General features: G+C 40.6%; 1 protein-coding gene across 3 annotated transcripts in view; it reads right to left on the bottom strand.

The window, feature by feature from the left end:
• Window positions 1–17,062, bottom strand: part of TENM2 (teneurin transmembrane protein 2) — a 1,031,222-nt gene that overhangs the window by 236,138 nt on the left and 778,022 nt on the right. For all 3 annotated transcript variants that reach the window (XM_054036715.1, XM_054036716.1, XM_054036717.1), the window contains one exon: window positions 14,303–14,541. In XM_054036715.1, the coding sequence (XP_053892690.1) occupies window positions 14,303–14,541 (239 nt within the window). The remainder of the gene's footprint in view (window positions 1–14,302; window positions 14,542–17,062) is intronic.

Raw genomic sequence — 17,062 nt, 5'->3', positions numbered from 1 at the left:
GTAAAGAAAGCCTTATTTCTCCTTATCTTCAGCACAGTTATAATTCTTCAGTTTTAGCTTCAAGTATACACAATCTTAAACATTATACTTTAGACTTATTCAAACAATGACTATGTACAAGAATTATCATAACTTCAAAACCTGCCTTCTGCCGCCTGACCAAATCAGCAAATATCTTCCTTGAGGATTGTCATGTGCAATCTTCATTGATCACATTTAAAGACCAAAGGATTACTGTGGAGAATGAGGTAGTTATGTGTATTAATTTTTTAAAATATCATATGCCCCTCAGGTTATCTGTTTGATGTTAACCTGTCTGATTGCCAGGAGTTAAAGGAGGCTATTAGAGAAGAAACCAGCAGGAGATAAAACAATATCAAATATAAGTGTCCTGGAGGATACAATGGAAAAGCTCTTTATTAAGGAATGCCCCCTAAACTGGCTCCATCCAGGTCAGAATGCTTCACTGTACTCTTCCCAAGGCTGAATATGGGGTCAAAGGAGAGCTAAAACCTCAAAAACCCCAAGAAGGGAAGGGCTAGGTAAGCTAGGAGAGACTCTAGTTACAGTAACATACTTTTTTATTGCACTGTAAATAAATTCCACTCTCCCACATGATTCAGAATGGTATCTGAGCTTCAAAATTGGCTACTCAAGATTTGTAGTGGGTGGGATAGATGCAATCTACCTTGAGTACATGCATTTGATCAAATCATGGAGACCAGTTTCAAAGCTTTGTTAATTTCCAAATGCTAAGGGCATCAAATATGGTCAGATCAAACCAAAGCACTAGTATTTCCAATTATTTGCAATTTATCCAGTATTCATCTTGTTCTACTTTATTACAAGAAGATTCCATTATATTAAAAATTCTTTCTAAAGGAATGGAGTACAAAATGTTGCATCAGTAAATAAGCCACTCTTTTTAAGACAATTATCCAAAGCTTAATATTCTGGATGTTTACAATTGTCCTTACAGTTAATTAAGGGAGAAAGGGTGAGTGATGAATTGGTAAACACTCACCTTATGATCAGATAACCTTTTAAGACATTATCTTATAATGGGGGAGAAATACAGAGGTAGAAGGTAAAGTGGATACAGCTGTTTTCACACAGTGGCACTTTTATAATGAAGAAGAAAGTTATGCAGACTTTTGTTTGTGTGTGTGTGTCTGGTGGGGTGGGGTGAGGGGAAATAGCATTTTACACATTTGTTCCATGAAGGGTTAGAATTATATATATTAAAGATTGTTACAGGTTGCAGTCGTCTTCTTCTTAAAAGAATAATGACAACACTCCTGTCAGGGATCCAGAGAATAATGTATAAAGAGTAGGTCAAATTTGAGACCCTTTATCCTCAATAGTTTCCCTTTAAAAGTACACACTGATGAGTTTGAATACAGCCTTTAAATAAAGTACTTCTTTTTTTGGAATACCAGCACTATTTCCAGTCTCTCTGTTAATGTGACAGTAAGTACTGCTGATCACATGACAGGAACCTAATCAGACAGCAAGATAAATTTTAACGATGCTCTTGCTATTTTCTTAAATGCTCTCTGATTTCCTGCTTTCAGTATTACTAACACAGTTCCTTGGCTGCTGGGTAGAGCTTGATCAATGAAGTTCAGCCAATCGGAACGATCCAGGACAGGCTATCAATACTGATACCCAGAACTGACAAAGAGGTGACAGAGGTGGGGAGAACAAGTGGCAAAGAGAGCACATATCACTGTGTGTGCACATTCAGGGAGCACTCAGATGGAGTGTATATTAATTTGCAGCTCATTTGCTGCAAAAAAGGTAGAAATTTAAGATACGCCATGGAGTAAACATGCATTTTACTGGCTAAAGCAGAGAAAACCAACATTTCATCTATTTCTGAAAACAAATAACTGTTTCTGGCACCACATCATTGTTATACTATTACTGGCTACTACTATGGAGGGCAGAAAGTGCAGCTGCGGTCCTCAGAATATTCGGGATTTCTGGCCTAAGCATAATCACTTATGTAATGAAAAACCCATTTCTATTTCTGCATCCTCACTTCTCTTCATACTGAAATGCCTTGCATCTGTCTCCCATTTATTGAAACTTATTCTTCATCTAGACAGCCAGGCCTGGTTAGTATTTGGAATTAGTTTTTAAATCACTATTTTTCTATTATTTATTTTAGGATTTTTGGAAATATTTAGTAAAAATTTGTTTTTTGACAAGAGCCCGGATACTTTTACTGGACTGAATCCAAAGGCCTGATCCAGGTAAAAGAACTTCACTGAGTTCTAAGGTGAATTAACTTAAGAATGTTAAGAATGTTAACTAAAGAAATAAAGTCAGACTATATAGACAAAATCATTAGGTCAAGAGTTAAAGGGATCCAAAAAAGGGTAAAAAATTAGTTAGTAATGCCCCATGCAAGATTAAGAATAATCTCAGAGTCCCTGGTTTCAGAGTGGTAGCCGTGTTAGTCTGTATCAGCAAAAGCAATGAGGAGTCCTTGTGGCACCTTAGAGACTAACAAATGTATTTGGGCATAAGCTAAAGCTCAGAGTCCCTATGTTTTTTCAGAATGGGCAGAATCCACTAGCAGTTCTTTTTCCACGAGTCTCATCAAGTTATGGATACATACTCCACGATGAATGGTCTCTCCAGTTATTACAAAGGGGGTTATGAAGTGATGGTAAGTGTACACATTCAGATAAAAACAACAACAAAGAGACTCGGCTCAATAAAACTAATGGGCAGAAATTAGGCCCCCCCTCTTCTTTTATGCTTTTCCTTACCCTGTGACAGAGTTTTACCAGGATTCTCTGTGTATTTTACTAGCGTTCTCACTTTTAGGGCCCAATTCTGCTCTGCTCTCAGATAAATGCATATAATTCCCATTTCAGGGAAAGATAGCTAAGCTGTCCCTTAGCTTTCTCAAGCTCTTTCTCTGGTGTCTATTTATCTACTCAGCTCCATATTTAAAATCACTTTCTTTCTTTTGTATGACTTATCAGTCAAATTAAAATAGAAATCCTCCAGCAACAATATACTGCAAGTGAGATAACCATGTTATCCTCTCCTTCTTCAGCAGCAGAAACACATTATTGTCACAAATCCTGTTCAACTCCAGGGTGATTTCAGAAACAGTGTGTTGGTCCATTGCAGAACTGGCCTTGGCTGTGGTCATTCAAATTCTCCTGGAATTAAACTGGAGAAAAGTATAACAACACTCAGCCGAGGAAATAAGAGAGCCTGCCCCTGGTTTGGACAATCTTGAGTTATAAATTTAGCTTTCCCAGGCTCTTTACTTCTGCTTGTATCATGGCATATGATCATTATAATTGAAGTGCAAGAGCTTCTGAAGCATTAGGGCAGCTTTGTGATTCTCTGATGATGAAAAGCTACCCTAAAACTGGCAAGTATCCTGACAGCAAAGGGTCCAATTCCACCTGTGTCTCTGTGTCAGGCGGTTTGGCCAGGACATTCCCAAGCTCTGACAATTCCTGGTCTTTTGTTTTAATGTAAGTATAAGTATGTATACAGGTGCATATAACTGAATAATTCAGATTCTAACTTAACTTTTGTGAGCAAAAGGCCTTTCCTTTTGTTTTCCTGGTGAAGTTAGAGGCCATTCTTTTTAAAAAGTTCACTTTGCAAACTGGGTAAGTTTTTCACCCCACCATAACCTTTCTTCTTGTTACAAATAATATTTCCCCCCTTCAAGTTCAAATTAAAGTAAAACATTTCAGCTATGTCCATTCAATTTACCACTTACAGCAAAACAACCCATTAGCACACAAATCCAGTGTGTATATCAGGAATGAGCCAACTGATCTTTCAAAAAGTTCCGTCTACTCCAAGACAATTTCTGTGAGGCAAATAAAATATCCACCAAACAGTGCAAGCATGTGTTCTCATCGGGCAAATGGAAACCTATCCCACCACTATACTTTGCTGGCACAAGGACTTTAAAGCATTTTCTATCCCATGACTTTCCTCAAAAAGGACCCTGAAAAAAAATGTTGGAAGAATCAACCAACCAGTAAATTAAGAAAAGCTTAAAATTAAATTAACTGACGCACTGTTATGCATTATGTATATTACCTTTAAAAAATTAAACCTGATGCAGCAGGATAAATCTGGGCATCCCCAAAGAAGGCAAAAAACAAAAAACAAAGCATATTCAAAGTTTTAGGTAAGGTTCAGCAAGATCAACATATGATTGAATGTAAGTTCCTTTGCCATTCAAGTACTACATTAGCTTAATTCCCCCCCAACACATGCACTAATTGAAAGAGTGGTTATAGTCAGGATAGCGACTGTAATTATCACACTGTGGGGCTCAATATTTATTATCTTGTTATCAAATCTGCTCAGCACATAAGTCAAAACATGATTTTTTTAACCATCAATGCCTCACACTTAGTCCTGCCTCTTTAATTCAAGTAGTTCTTTCCTCTTACAACCTCTCAAAAAATAAAGATTCTGGTGTCAGCGATGACACATGAATTAGAATAGAATGCCAACTCATTCTTCCCCAGCTGTATTAGTTATGCAGGGCTAAAGTAGAAATAATTTGCTCTGGTAAAAAGATTAAAAAAAAAAAAAGCAGGTTTGTCTTATAGGCACACAAGGTTAAATTCTGCTCTCGGATCCAAACATACAGTTCCAGTTCATCTCAGTGAAAGGCACACACACTTACCATTATCTCTTTAAAAATGGCACGCGATAGGCCTTCCATCATTCTTCAGGCAAAACGCCCTTGAATCAGTGAGCATTTGGACTGTAGAATTTGGCCCAGAAACCAGAAAGATTGAGATAGACGGTACCATTTTTTTAAACTATAACTACAATTTAATCTTGTCGTATAAAGCATTATTGATATGATGGTACTCACACTATCAACCTGTGAAAGCCAAAGCCAGGGACTTAACTATTGGATGGACAGATGGACGAATGGATGGGTGGATAGATGGATAGATAATCCTGACCATCTGACACCTAAATAGGACATAATCAGGTGACTGAAAATATGATGTGCACCACAGGTACTGACACAAAGCCTGAAGAAACAGAAGATGAAACTAACTCCTGATTACTGTTTTTAATACGGTTGTTGAGACATATTTGGGCTTACTGAGGAATGTGTATAAAGTTTGCTGTCATTTCATATGCTAATGTGTCACTTCTCTTCCCACTGTTCAAAGTACATTACTCCATAATTTCTGTTGCCTGTTACCCTTTGTAATTATTATTTTCACATCCTATGTTTTATTCTTACCTTTATACTTTGCCTTCCCAGCATTTACTTGCATAACTTCTTGCCTCCTTTGCTAATTCTGTCCCTGTGTATTTGTGGTATTATAGAATGGATACATTAGCAGAGGTTTTAAAATCTATTCAGCCTCTTGAAAATTTGCTAAGTAAGGTGTGCTTAAAGTTAATTATATGCTGAAATGTTTAGCTGAATTGGGGCCTAAATGTACTAAAGAAATATATAGCAAAATTCACACAAATAAACAACGCAGCAGTTATAGCTTGAATACAGTGTAAATGAATCCAGAAGTCTTAAGCCTCTGTCCCCTATATGCTTTTATGCTGCAGCCACTGTTCAACCCCTAGACCATCCCTCCACAGGCAAGAAATGAGAAATTTTGAGGGCTACTGAACACTGACTTTTCAGAGTGAATTACAACAAAGTTATTTAACACAGGTGTTTCTGGTCTAGCACTATATTAGGAAAACTCAATGTTCAATGGGCCAGAAATTCATCCTTCCCCAGCGGTGGTCTCGGGTCAGAATGCTGGGCTACAATATTAAGCATGTCATATTAAACTAGTGTAAGGTTTTCAAAATATTTTTGCTTCCCCTTAATTACTGGGAGTTTTCATCTGCTTCTGCACTTGTGAAATTCCTCAAAGCAAACCACATAGTGTTCTGCCACTGTTACACCACAGATCAGGGTTCTGATCTCTGACACTCCAGTGTATATCTGTTGAAGTAAGGTAAACTACTTTGTATTAACACTGGTGTAAATGAGACTAGAGTCTGGCCCACAGTGGCTTTAAAACCATGATGCTTTCTTCCACCTCCAGTAGCAGAGTAAATGTGCTCCATTACGTGAAGTGACAGGGTAGCTGTAATGAAAAGAAAGTGAGCACTACTAGTGAAGCCACTGTTGCATTTTTTAACAGAAATATGAAGAAATTGTACCATTGTAATACCATGTTAACCACTATTTCCTTATAAGACTATATTCGTCATTGTACTATACTCTGTTACAGCATATTGAACATTATTGTTATGGTAATTAATGTAAGTGTCAAATAAAAATACCTATGGCTAGTACCATAACGGGAAAAATGACTAACATTATGTTACGATGGCTTCATGATGGGTAAGGATGGCTCTTTCTCTAGCTGAAGAGGTTATATTTCAACACCACCAGAAGCAGTGAAAAGGATTTGATGAGGAACAGTTTGAAGATGGCCCTGTGTTGCGATCTCTAGTATGTGGCTAAAAAATGAGAACTGCTATGAATAAAAAGCATTCATTACTGTTTGCCTCTAGTCGAGGTTCAGAGTAAGCTTGTTTAGATTGGGGAGGAGCGAGGTGAGAGGAAAGGGTTTTCAATTTTAAGTATTTAGCATCTGAGGGTTGTCTGGTGACCTATGTGAAATGAGTTGCTCTCAGTCTAGTTCATAGTTGACAGGTGTCTGCTTCACAAAAAGCTTCAGCAGAGAGGCCAAGAACTGAATAGGCATGCAGATACAACTACCCTGTCACCCAGAGGCGGTCCCTATTATGGAAAGCTGTCACTGCTGTCACTCATGACATCCCTTTTCTGGGATCAAAGAGAGGAATCTCAGTATGCCATACCATTCACGAGTACCAAATTCACCACAATTTTAAATTACACACACACACACACACACACCCTCCCATTTTGAATAATGCCCAGTTTTCTTTAGTCCAGCTCTCTACCTGGTTATCCTGTACTGTAATGTATCCTAGCATTGGTGGCATACTACCTTCTACTATTGCTATTACTATTTACTTCCTCCTTTTACTATTGCTGATGCAGGAATTTGAGGCTCTGGCAGGTAGTTGCACTTCTATGAAGAACCACTCCTGCTCCCTGGCTGGAGCAGTATCTGTAAAGCATCAGCTGGGGAGGAGAATTCTTTCCCCTGCCAGATCTGGAGGCAATCCTACTGGATAGCCTGGATGCTCAGGCTACACTGGGAACAAAATCTGGGCCGGAAAGATATCTTCTATTTTTCATTGAGGTCTATATTAAAAATACTGTGCCAAAACACAGTATGTACCATACTTTCCTCATGGAATAGAACTGAGTCTAACCCAAATTTCATTTACATGTCTCCAAAAAGGCTTCTAGTATAATCTATGAAAGCAAACTGACAGAATTGCATCATGACTGTAGTCATAAATGGAGGGTAATATGCACATTTTTATGAAGACAGTCATCCCTAGGGAGAGCATATTTGCAAAATATCTTCCCATCAGTGACACAACACAATGGAAAGACGTGCACTAACAACTCCAGAAGAAGGCATAATGCCAAAAACATGAAAACTGGAAGCAAAGAGCTGCAGCATGCTCTTCCTGAGAAGCTTCTTCAATTTCTTGCAGTATCACTAGCCCAAATCTCCCTCTAGATGAGTTGGTCTTTCCAACATGAGGACTGGAAACTCTGTATTTTGACATGCAGATCTTCCATCCACTTCTTCTTTCAGGAGTGTGGAGGTAACCCCCTACAATTCATAGAATGAGCAGGGGGGATGACTCTAAAAATCATAGATCTTAGATCTCTATGGATGTCGGGAAATGCACCAAAACCCAGGGCCTTCTGCACAGAGGTCTTCTGCCTCTATGTTGGTGGTTATCCTCAGCTGACATCCATGGCAGGATAAATGTGGATTGTCTTTTTGTACAGAACAACCACATTAACACTTTAGTGTGTTTACTGTTCAGCTCTTCCAAAGGAAAAAAAATAGCTGAGTATGCTAACTAGAAGCTTCTGCAATGAGGGACTAATCTTGCAAGATGCTGAGCATATTCAGCAAGATGCAGAGCACATTCAGGGAGAGTTGAGGATGGTGCTTGGCACCTTGCCAGATATTCTCATCCTCTTACTGGATCAGACTCCAAACTTGCTGTACCAGTGTCCAAAATGCTCAATGTACGCGGTTTCAACTAAATCTGGACAAGACAGAAAGCCAATGTGAACTGGCTTTCCAAGCCAAAAAACAAATTAGAAATAAAGTGATACATAAGGTTACCATAGGTGCCAGGTCTGGCTCTTTTTCTTGGGTTACCCTGATCTACAGACACAGAGCCAAAGGACTCTCAGATTTCTACCTTAATTGGTTCAGTCCCTGGAACGTCAACTAAATTCAGCTACACACTTTGTAATGCGATGCCAAAAGGCAGAGGCCCACCAAACACAACTCCTTTCCAGCTTCACTTAGCTAGTTATCTAAGTTCCAGGGAACCAGGAATTCCTCACACAAGACGTATGTGTGGTTTATATTGCCTCCAGCTATGTCTTTATTGAAACCTTTTACAGTTTGTGAGTGTTATTTATGAATGGAAGAAACTGAAAATATCAATGAACAAGAAATTTCTCCTGAACAGACAAGTTTGCACTCACTTTACTAATTGATGCCAAGAAGATAATCCAGCTTGATATTGTCATCCAGTGCATTCATATCTCTGTATAACTTTGGTTTATGCACATATATGATAAATATGGCATTGTTAGTAAAGTTAAGCTCAGGAGGTCTTAAGATCCTTAAGTTTAGGGTCCATTTTATCTGAACCACCAAAGTTGGTTCTTTGACCTACACAAAAATGGATGCCTTTGCATATAAGGAAAAGGAATAAAACTACCATTAACTATTGCACAAAAAGCTATTCTACTCTCTAACATTAAGAATGTTCGGAGCCTATTTGTGTGCTGCAGTACTCTTATTTATTTTGAAGTATGAGTTTAAACATATGCTGGGGGAAGAAGAATCTTATATTTGCTTAATTAACAAGCCAGAGCCTTTGGCAGGTCTGTTCCTCAAATAACAGGATTCCCTTCACAGAAAACAAAGGTGAATACAACATTTGAAGCCTACACAGGGAACATAAGTTTACCTTAAATCCCATCTGTCTTTATAGTCAAGTAACACTGAAGAGTAAATGAGAACTAATATTTTTCCTATGCTGTGTACACACTAATGATGCTATATAAGTGTACTATTCTCATCATTTCTGTCATTTTCTTTTTCTTTTCCCAAGTCCTGCTCTGTTTCGCATGATGGGAGTAGACAAAATTGCAGCAGCACTCTAAGATTCATCAGTATGAGTCTCAACATATCAATTTTCAAGTGGAGCAACTTTAAACACATTGTAGGCTTTTAGTTTCCATAGAAAATAATACTTCTATTGTTTTCAAAGAAAACTGTAAGTACCTAAAATTACCACACTTTTAACATACTGACATGTTGATGGCCAGATGTTCTTTCAAGCTCAAAGTCAGATTGGCAGAAGTCAGAGCAGTTTAGAGGCTTACTTGAAACATAGTATTTTATATTTGGCAGGAATTACTGTATTGCAAAAAAAAAAAAGACAAGGTGACTTTCTATTATTTATTTTTTTAGTTTAGTGTGGTTCTAAAGAGCTAAAAACTAATTTAAACACAACAAATGCTTTCATCCCACCCCTACTATGAAGCGAAGATCAACAACAACAACGGTATGAGTGGAATATGCTTTCTTTTTGACACAGCCTGAAGCCTGAATTACGTTGCTTGTGATGTAACTGGGTTTTGCCACTCAGGCCAATATTTTCAGGATGTCCCAATTTGAACGTGGTGATCCTGCATCCTATGGTCCTCACTTATAGGGTAGCAGGGCTCAGAATAACTTTTGGGGTTGGTGGAGAAAGGTGCAGGAAAGCCCATAATGGACACCTGTAGAATAACCTGCTGATAAAGGACATTTTCTCCGAGCCTGTCAGTTAGCAGCTGGCTAATGCCCTGAAGCATCAGTGTTTATATCCCTTCTGAAAAGGTTTTTTTTTTTTAAATCCTGGCTAATCTGTGGATATTCTCATGATACATATAAATGTCTAATTCTTTTTTGAATCCTACTAAACTCTTGAGCTGGCCTTAATAATCTATTGTGGCAATGAATTCCAAAGGTTAATTGGGCATTGTGTAAAATATATTTATTTTTCACAGCTTTAAATGTGTTGCCTTTTGATTTCATTCAATTTCCCTTTGTTCCTGTTTTGTAAGAAAAAGCAAATTTACTCCTCTATACCACTTATTATTTGTATACTTCTATCCCAACCCCTCTTATTTGTTTCCTCTCTAAACTAAACAGTGCCAATCTTTTCAATCTTCCCTCACACAACATTAATAATTGTTTTCATCTGTCTGTGAACTCCATCTATTTGATTCTATATATCAGAGGTTTTCAGTTAGCTACCCACAAGGATGCCTAGGTCTTTTTCCTAAAAGGACACAGTTAATTTAGAACCCATAAAATGTCTGAGTGGTTCAAGTTATTCCTTCCAATGTGCTTTACTTTGTATGAGTCAACTCTACATTTCATTATCACTACAATGTCCATTCACCCAGCTTTGATAAGTCTCAGTATTTCCCAGTCTTATCTAATCTTGATAAAACTTACATAGCTTTGTGTCATGTGCAATTTTTGACTCAACTGTTAATTTCCTTTTCCAGATCATTAGTTAATACATTAAAAGAAACAACAGTCCTAGTACTGAATCTTGTGGTATTGCATGTTTGTATGAGCATCTCAGATACATCATTCTTAAGTTCCTTCCAAAATTTTGGCTGTATACCATCTAGTTCTGGTGACTTGTTCTTTAGCTTATTCCAACACCTTCCCTTTTTACATCTTTAATTTTAACAATGCCACCTTTTTTACACAAAGAAACAAGGTCTGAGGTTGGTATCTTCCCAGCTTCCCTTCCAGAGAAAGCTGATAGAAAAAAAACCATTTGGCTTCTCTGCAATTCCTTCTTATCCTTAAGAGTTGCATTTACTCTCTAAGGGCAAGTCTACACTACTACACTCCATCCACCTCAGTGAGAGGTGGAAGCTATGTCAGCAGGAGTGCATCTCCCGTCGACATAGCACTGGTGTAGACAGAGCGTAGGTCAATGTAACTTGCGTTGCTCAGTGTGTGGCTTTTGCACACCTCTGAGCGACGTAAGTTACATTAACTTCAGTGGTAGTGTAGTCAACCACTTAGTCTAGTGGATTCACCAAACCTTCACTTAGGATTCCTGCTTCTGAAAGAATGCCTTGTTATCTATTTTTATGTCTTTGTTATTTGCTCTTTAAAATACTTCTCCTTTAGTATACCAGGAAATGACACAAAACTGGTTCTTAATTGTTCCCCTTTCGACCAATATTCCTATTTAAACACCTGCTTCCTCCTTCTGCTTACTGGACTTATTGTGTTCATCATTCTCCAGTCAGGATAATGGTTAAATGACCACCAACGCTTCTCTGCCATCTGACCATTTGCTTTATTCATGTGAAGTTATAAACCATTCCTCAATTCTCCAGGGTCAACGGATTGTCTAATATAAGTTCATAAATAATAAGAAATGACAGATTATAAAGTAATAAACCATCCAGTGAAGCTTTGTTTTATCTTACAGCAGCCTAAATACCAAAGATAAATATATTTAATCATCCATCATTTCCAAGTTACATCCGTGATTAAAATATTGAACTTGCAGTATATGGTTTCCCATTTGTATAATTGCTCACACAGACAGCTATTACAGTTTAACTGTCAAGTCCAATAATTAACATGGTTTCAAAAAACTTTTCTTTATATAACAAGCTAAGCCTGTTGCTAATTTGAGGTTTATTACAGGAGATACATAATTATCCCTGTACTACCTATTAGGCTGCATAAAATACTGCAAGTGAAAGTTTTTTACTCATACATAGGGACATTGCCACACCAGATCAGGTGAGTGACCTGTGGGTTGCCATTCCCTCCTCCCAACAGCAGCCAGGATACGAAACTTCAGAACAAGGTGCACAAAACCCAATAAATGGGTTATGAACCCAGCTGCCCTATATATGGCTGCAGAAAGTTAACCAGGCAGCTATGCTTCTATTTCTTTATACATTAACCTTTTATGCGAGTAACCTCTTTAGAAGGCCTGTGCCCATCCCATTAATTGTGATTCTACAGGACCAAAAGTTATTCTACAGATAGAGAGCCACATTCCTCTTTGGAACTCTAGTCTTCTACAAACCAGTCTGACACATAATCCCTTGCTGCCCACAATTGTGTTCATAGGTTGACAGTGATGGTATATGCTCATGAATTTGTTTCACTCATGTCAGTTTTCAAATGAAAGGAAATGTGGATTTCTCTGTTTCTGATGTAGGTCAACCCACCCTGTGGAAGCTAAACCATCCCTTATCAAGGACCACTTTTGTCTCTGATTTCAAGATAATTTTGCAGAGTACTCTCTCCCCTGCCGCCTCCCCCCCCCATCCCCTCCACACACTTTGCAATGCACAAGACTAGACAAAATGAAAGGTATTTTCAAAACAATCTCCCAGGGAGAGGGACTCATAACATCTTTTTCAAGTGTTTTATTCCCCTACCCTGAGCCTCTGCAAATTACCCAGTTTGCAGACTACTGCAGAAACATGCCAAGTAAGACAGAAACTGCATAACCATGTGCAACATGCCTGACAAGTGCTTTCTCCTATGGAGGATGATCTTTCTGTTGGACTGAACTGTTAGAATGATGCCATATAGTCAAAGGAAGCTATGGAGTTTGCGCAGATTGCCATAAAAATGATTGCATTGCTGAGGGGGCTTGGAAAGCCCAGTAAATTATGAAATTATCTTAATGACACTAATGTTTGTAAGATGACAACTGCAGACAATTGTATTAGGGGACAAACTAATTAAAAGTAAAATAAATAAAATCAGGAGAGCCCCAAAAAGCTCAAGGAATGTATTCGAAGAACTAGTTAAGACTGCATGAGGGGATATAATATAGGGTGGTCAGCAACACAGATCATGACACAATGGGAGAAAAGTAAAAGTGAAAAAGAAGTTTTATGTATGCTGGTTGTGTCTGAGAAGCACCCATGAATGTGTGGCTAACCGGGAAAGAAAAAGACCATCTAGTATTCAGCCACACTCAGCATGGCTAACTGCAACCACTGGCAGCCTGCATATTGACAGGAATTTGTCTTTTCCTTTAAGTGCAATGGGGCTTTAGGCATTGTTTGAATGCCAACTCAGAAAGCCTTCCAGTGTATACACGTATGTCCTGCATAACACAGTTCTCTCAGAATATGCTCCAGTCAGTTGATAGTACATCACAAAAGCATCAGCCTCATTTGAAGGAATGGCAAAAGGTGCACACCTGCCTGATAAGGTAGCACCATACATGAAATACTTTAAATCAGAATGTAGCATAACAGCAATGAAAAGCAAAGAAAGCCTGTTGCCTAAGCCCCCTGATGTTCGACAGCTGACCAGAGCTCTAAGATGATATGTTTCTAAATTTTGGAAAAAAATTAAAGTATTTTTATCTTTTATAAGCAAACAAATTTGTGAAGGGATTATAACAGACTTACAGTTGTTGAGTTTTGACTTGGCGTGACAACAAACTTGGGGTGTACAAACCCCACAATGGGCAATACAAGGTTAATGATGACCCTGCTCTGCCTTTCTGGCAGGAAATGCCAGAATTGGAAGGAGAAGCCCAGCTTAGTTGGTGGCAGACCAGTGAGACGAGCAGATATCCAGTCCTTAGCTCCTAGGGAAAGGTCTAGCTAAAGGCAAGGAATCCTCAAGTGACTGTTGCCTGGTGATCCCTCCCTGAAGGGAGGGAGGACCTGTTGTGGATTCACTTATGATGGACACTATCCTGTGAACCTACTTGGGGCCCACTGCTTTATAGAAGCCCTCTGAGGGAAGAGAAGTTTTATCCCACCTGTGGGATATTTCATTCACGAAACTTCACTTCACTTGTGTTTACTGACAAACTCCAGAAGGGGTGGACTAACCCAGGGCTCGGACTGAGGGCTGAGCCTCTTGATCCTGGACTAATGCGCTGAAACACCCAAACACAGCAAAGCCTGGGTAAGTGCTGAGGTGCAACCCAGGGGACGCCCTGGCATAGGAATCCCAGGCACTCGGCTCAGAAAAATGCAACATGATTTGGCAATAGGAAACAGAACTTCTTACTAGCTTGTGTGGGATACAGTGAAAGATGCACTTACCTATGAAGTAGGCCAGCAGGATGGCAAGCAGAACTGCAGCAGCAATAGCTGATAAAGCAGCACATTTCCAGCTACAATACTTGGAGGGCTTTTTCAGCTTGAATGCATTTCTGGAGAAAGTATTTCGAGGCAGCAGTCTGGGAGGTGGTGTGTAAACTGTTCCTGAGGTCAAAGGGTATCCAGGGGAAGAACTACTGAACAGAGGGGTGGTTCCAGAAGATGTCTTAAACAAGAAATGCCTGAAATGCAAGAAAAGAGAGACAGTTAAAAAGGTGCAATACTGTAGTTAGAAAGAGTATCTCCTCTGGGGTTACCATTCGTCCGGATTTACCCGGACATGTCCTTCTTTTCGCGCTAAAAATAGCGTCCGGGGGGAATTTGTAAAGCACTCACAATGTCCGGGATTTCCCCCTCCCCCGGCAGAGCGAGCGGCTGGGAGGGCTGCAGAAAAATCCCGGGCTGGACTCCTGAGCAGCTGTAGAGGAGCCGGAGCCGCCCTGCATTCTGAGTTGGCCTCTCCTGCAACCCGGTCCGGCAGCACTGTGCAGGGCCAGGGACCGGGTTTTGTTGTGCAGGGCCAGGGACCGGGTTTTGTTGTGCTGGGGAGCGCAGCCACGTGTCCGGCTCGGCTCGCACAGAGCCCAACACCCTGTTCTGAGCAGCAGGGTAAGGGGGACCGGGGGCAGGAAGGTTCTGGAGGGGGCAGTCAAGAAACGGGGGGGGGGGGCTTTTGGGGGGGTGGAGAAAGTTTTGGGCAGTCAGGGTACAGGTAGGGGGTAGGGTCCTGGGGGGCAGTTGGGGGGGGTCTTAGGAGGGGGCAGTTAGGGGACAAGGAACAGGGAGGCTTAGGGGTGGGGTTCTGGAGGGCAGTTAGGAGCAGGGGTCCCAGGAAGGGGCAGTCAGGGGACAAGGAGCAGGGGGGTGGGGAGCTGGGAGTTCTGGGGGGGGGGCTGTCAGGGGGCAGGAGTGGGGAGAGGGATCGGAGCAGTCAGGGGACAGGGAGCAGAGAGGTTTAGATGGGTTGGGAGTTCTGGGGGGGGCTGTCAGGGGGCAGGAGTGGGGAGAGGGATCGGAGCAGTCAGGGGACAGGGAGCAGAGAGGTTTAGATGGGTTGGGAGTTCTGGGGGGGGCTGTCAGGGGGCAGGAGTGCGGAGAGGGATCGGAGCAGTCAGGGGACAGGGAGCAGAGGGGTTTAGATGGGTTGGGAGTTCGGGGGGGGCTGTCAGGGGGTGGGGAGTGGTTGGATGGGGCGTGGGAGTCCCAGGGGTCTGTCTGGGGGTGGGGGTGTGGATAAGGGTTGGGGCAGTCAGGGGACAAGAGGCAGGGAGGCTTAGATAGGGAGTGGAGTCCTGGGGGGCAGTTAGGGGCAGGGGTCCCAGGAGGGGGCAGTCAGGGGACAAGGAACGGGGGGAGGGTTGGGGGTTCTGGGGGGCGGGAAGTGGGCGGGGCTAGGGCGGGGCTCCTCCCGTCCTCTTTTTTGCTTGCTGAAATATGGTAACCCTAATCTCCTCTCTGCGCCTTCTTTCATGATGTCTGGAATCTCCTCGCTGACCTTGTTCACAATGCTGCCATCATCTTGCCCTGCAAGTCACTCCTTGCAACAGTACTTCCAGGAAGCCTACAAACACTTGTTCTGCTTAAAGAAGTGTTAACAAAATTGACAACAGAAAATGATAAAATAATCCAAGTACAAATCCTGGAACTAACACGGTGTATTTTAACCTTCCTCATTAAATCACTTTACTTTCTGTATCCCATTCTCCACCTACATGTTGTCTACTTCAGCTGTAAGCTATTCGGGGCATAGGACTGGGCTGTAAATTTTAGGCTGTCTTAACTCCACTGACTTCAGTGATGCTACTGCTGTTTTACACTGGGATGACAAAATAGAATCAAGTCCCCCGTGTTCTCACTATCTGTAATGTGCCTAGCACACTTTTGGCATTGCATAAAGTCAATGATAAATAAACAGTAAGAATATCATCTACAATTCCTCCACTTTATATAAAAATAAAGACTACATGCAAATAATTAGTGACTCCTACAGAGAAAAGAGGAATAAAAACACAGCTATTTTAAATTCTCTCTCTCCCTTCTATTTTTAATTTAAAAATAAAACAACCCAATTATTACGTTAATGAAAGAGGCCACTGAATCCATTCAGTTATTTATGTAACATATAGAGAGCATGAGCAACAATTGTGCAACCCTATCTATCACAAACTGCTGTGCCTTGAAAACTACCTCTAGGGGGTCAGAAGATAGTTCAAGCTCCTTTCAGTCCTTGGACACACTTGCTGGGTGTGCCAATAGAGGTTCTAATTAGTTGCATATGTGGGGGTGCTTCTGGGTCTGGGCATGTATCCACTATAACCTGGAATGAGTTCACCAACTCATTTCACATAAGCCATGGAATAGTAACATTTCTAAATTTAAAAGCAGTTATTGTTACTTGTACTATCCCTGTCTGCTACAACAAATCCCAACAACTGCAAGAGGAAGGGAGAATTTTATATGAAAAAAATTAAGGACATCTGAAAATCTGGGACCATTACCAACTTCTTAATGCCACAGAAGGTTATACTTTAAAGTATAAGATAAATAAAATATAGCTCCCCTTTTGCAAGGATGATCTCTTAATTCATTGTGGGTTTAGCTGCAACCTGACATGGTGTTAGTTTAGACCCTAGCCTGACCAATTATGTGCCTTCTGGTATCACCTGAGATGGCACCGTCAAGCAGTGGCATCTGTTTAATTAT

The sequence above is a fragment of the Malaclemys terrapin genome, chromosome 8 (genome assembly GCF_027887155.1).
Source record: "Malaclemys terrapin pileata isolate rMalTer1 chromosome 8, rMalTer1.hap1, whole genome shotgun sequence".
Lineage (NCBI taxonomy): Eukaryota > Metazoa > Chordata > Testudines > Emydidae > Malaclemys > Malaclemys terrapin.
This window is presented reverse-complemented; position numbering and strand designations above follow the sequence as displayed.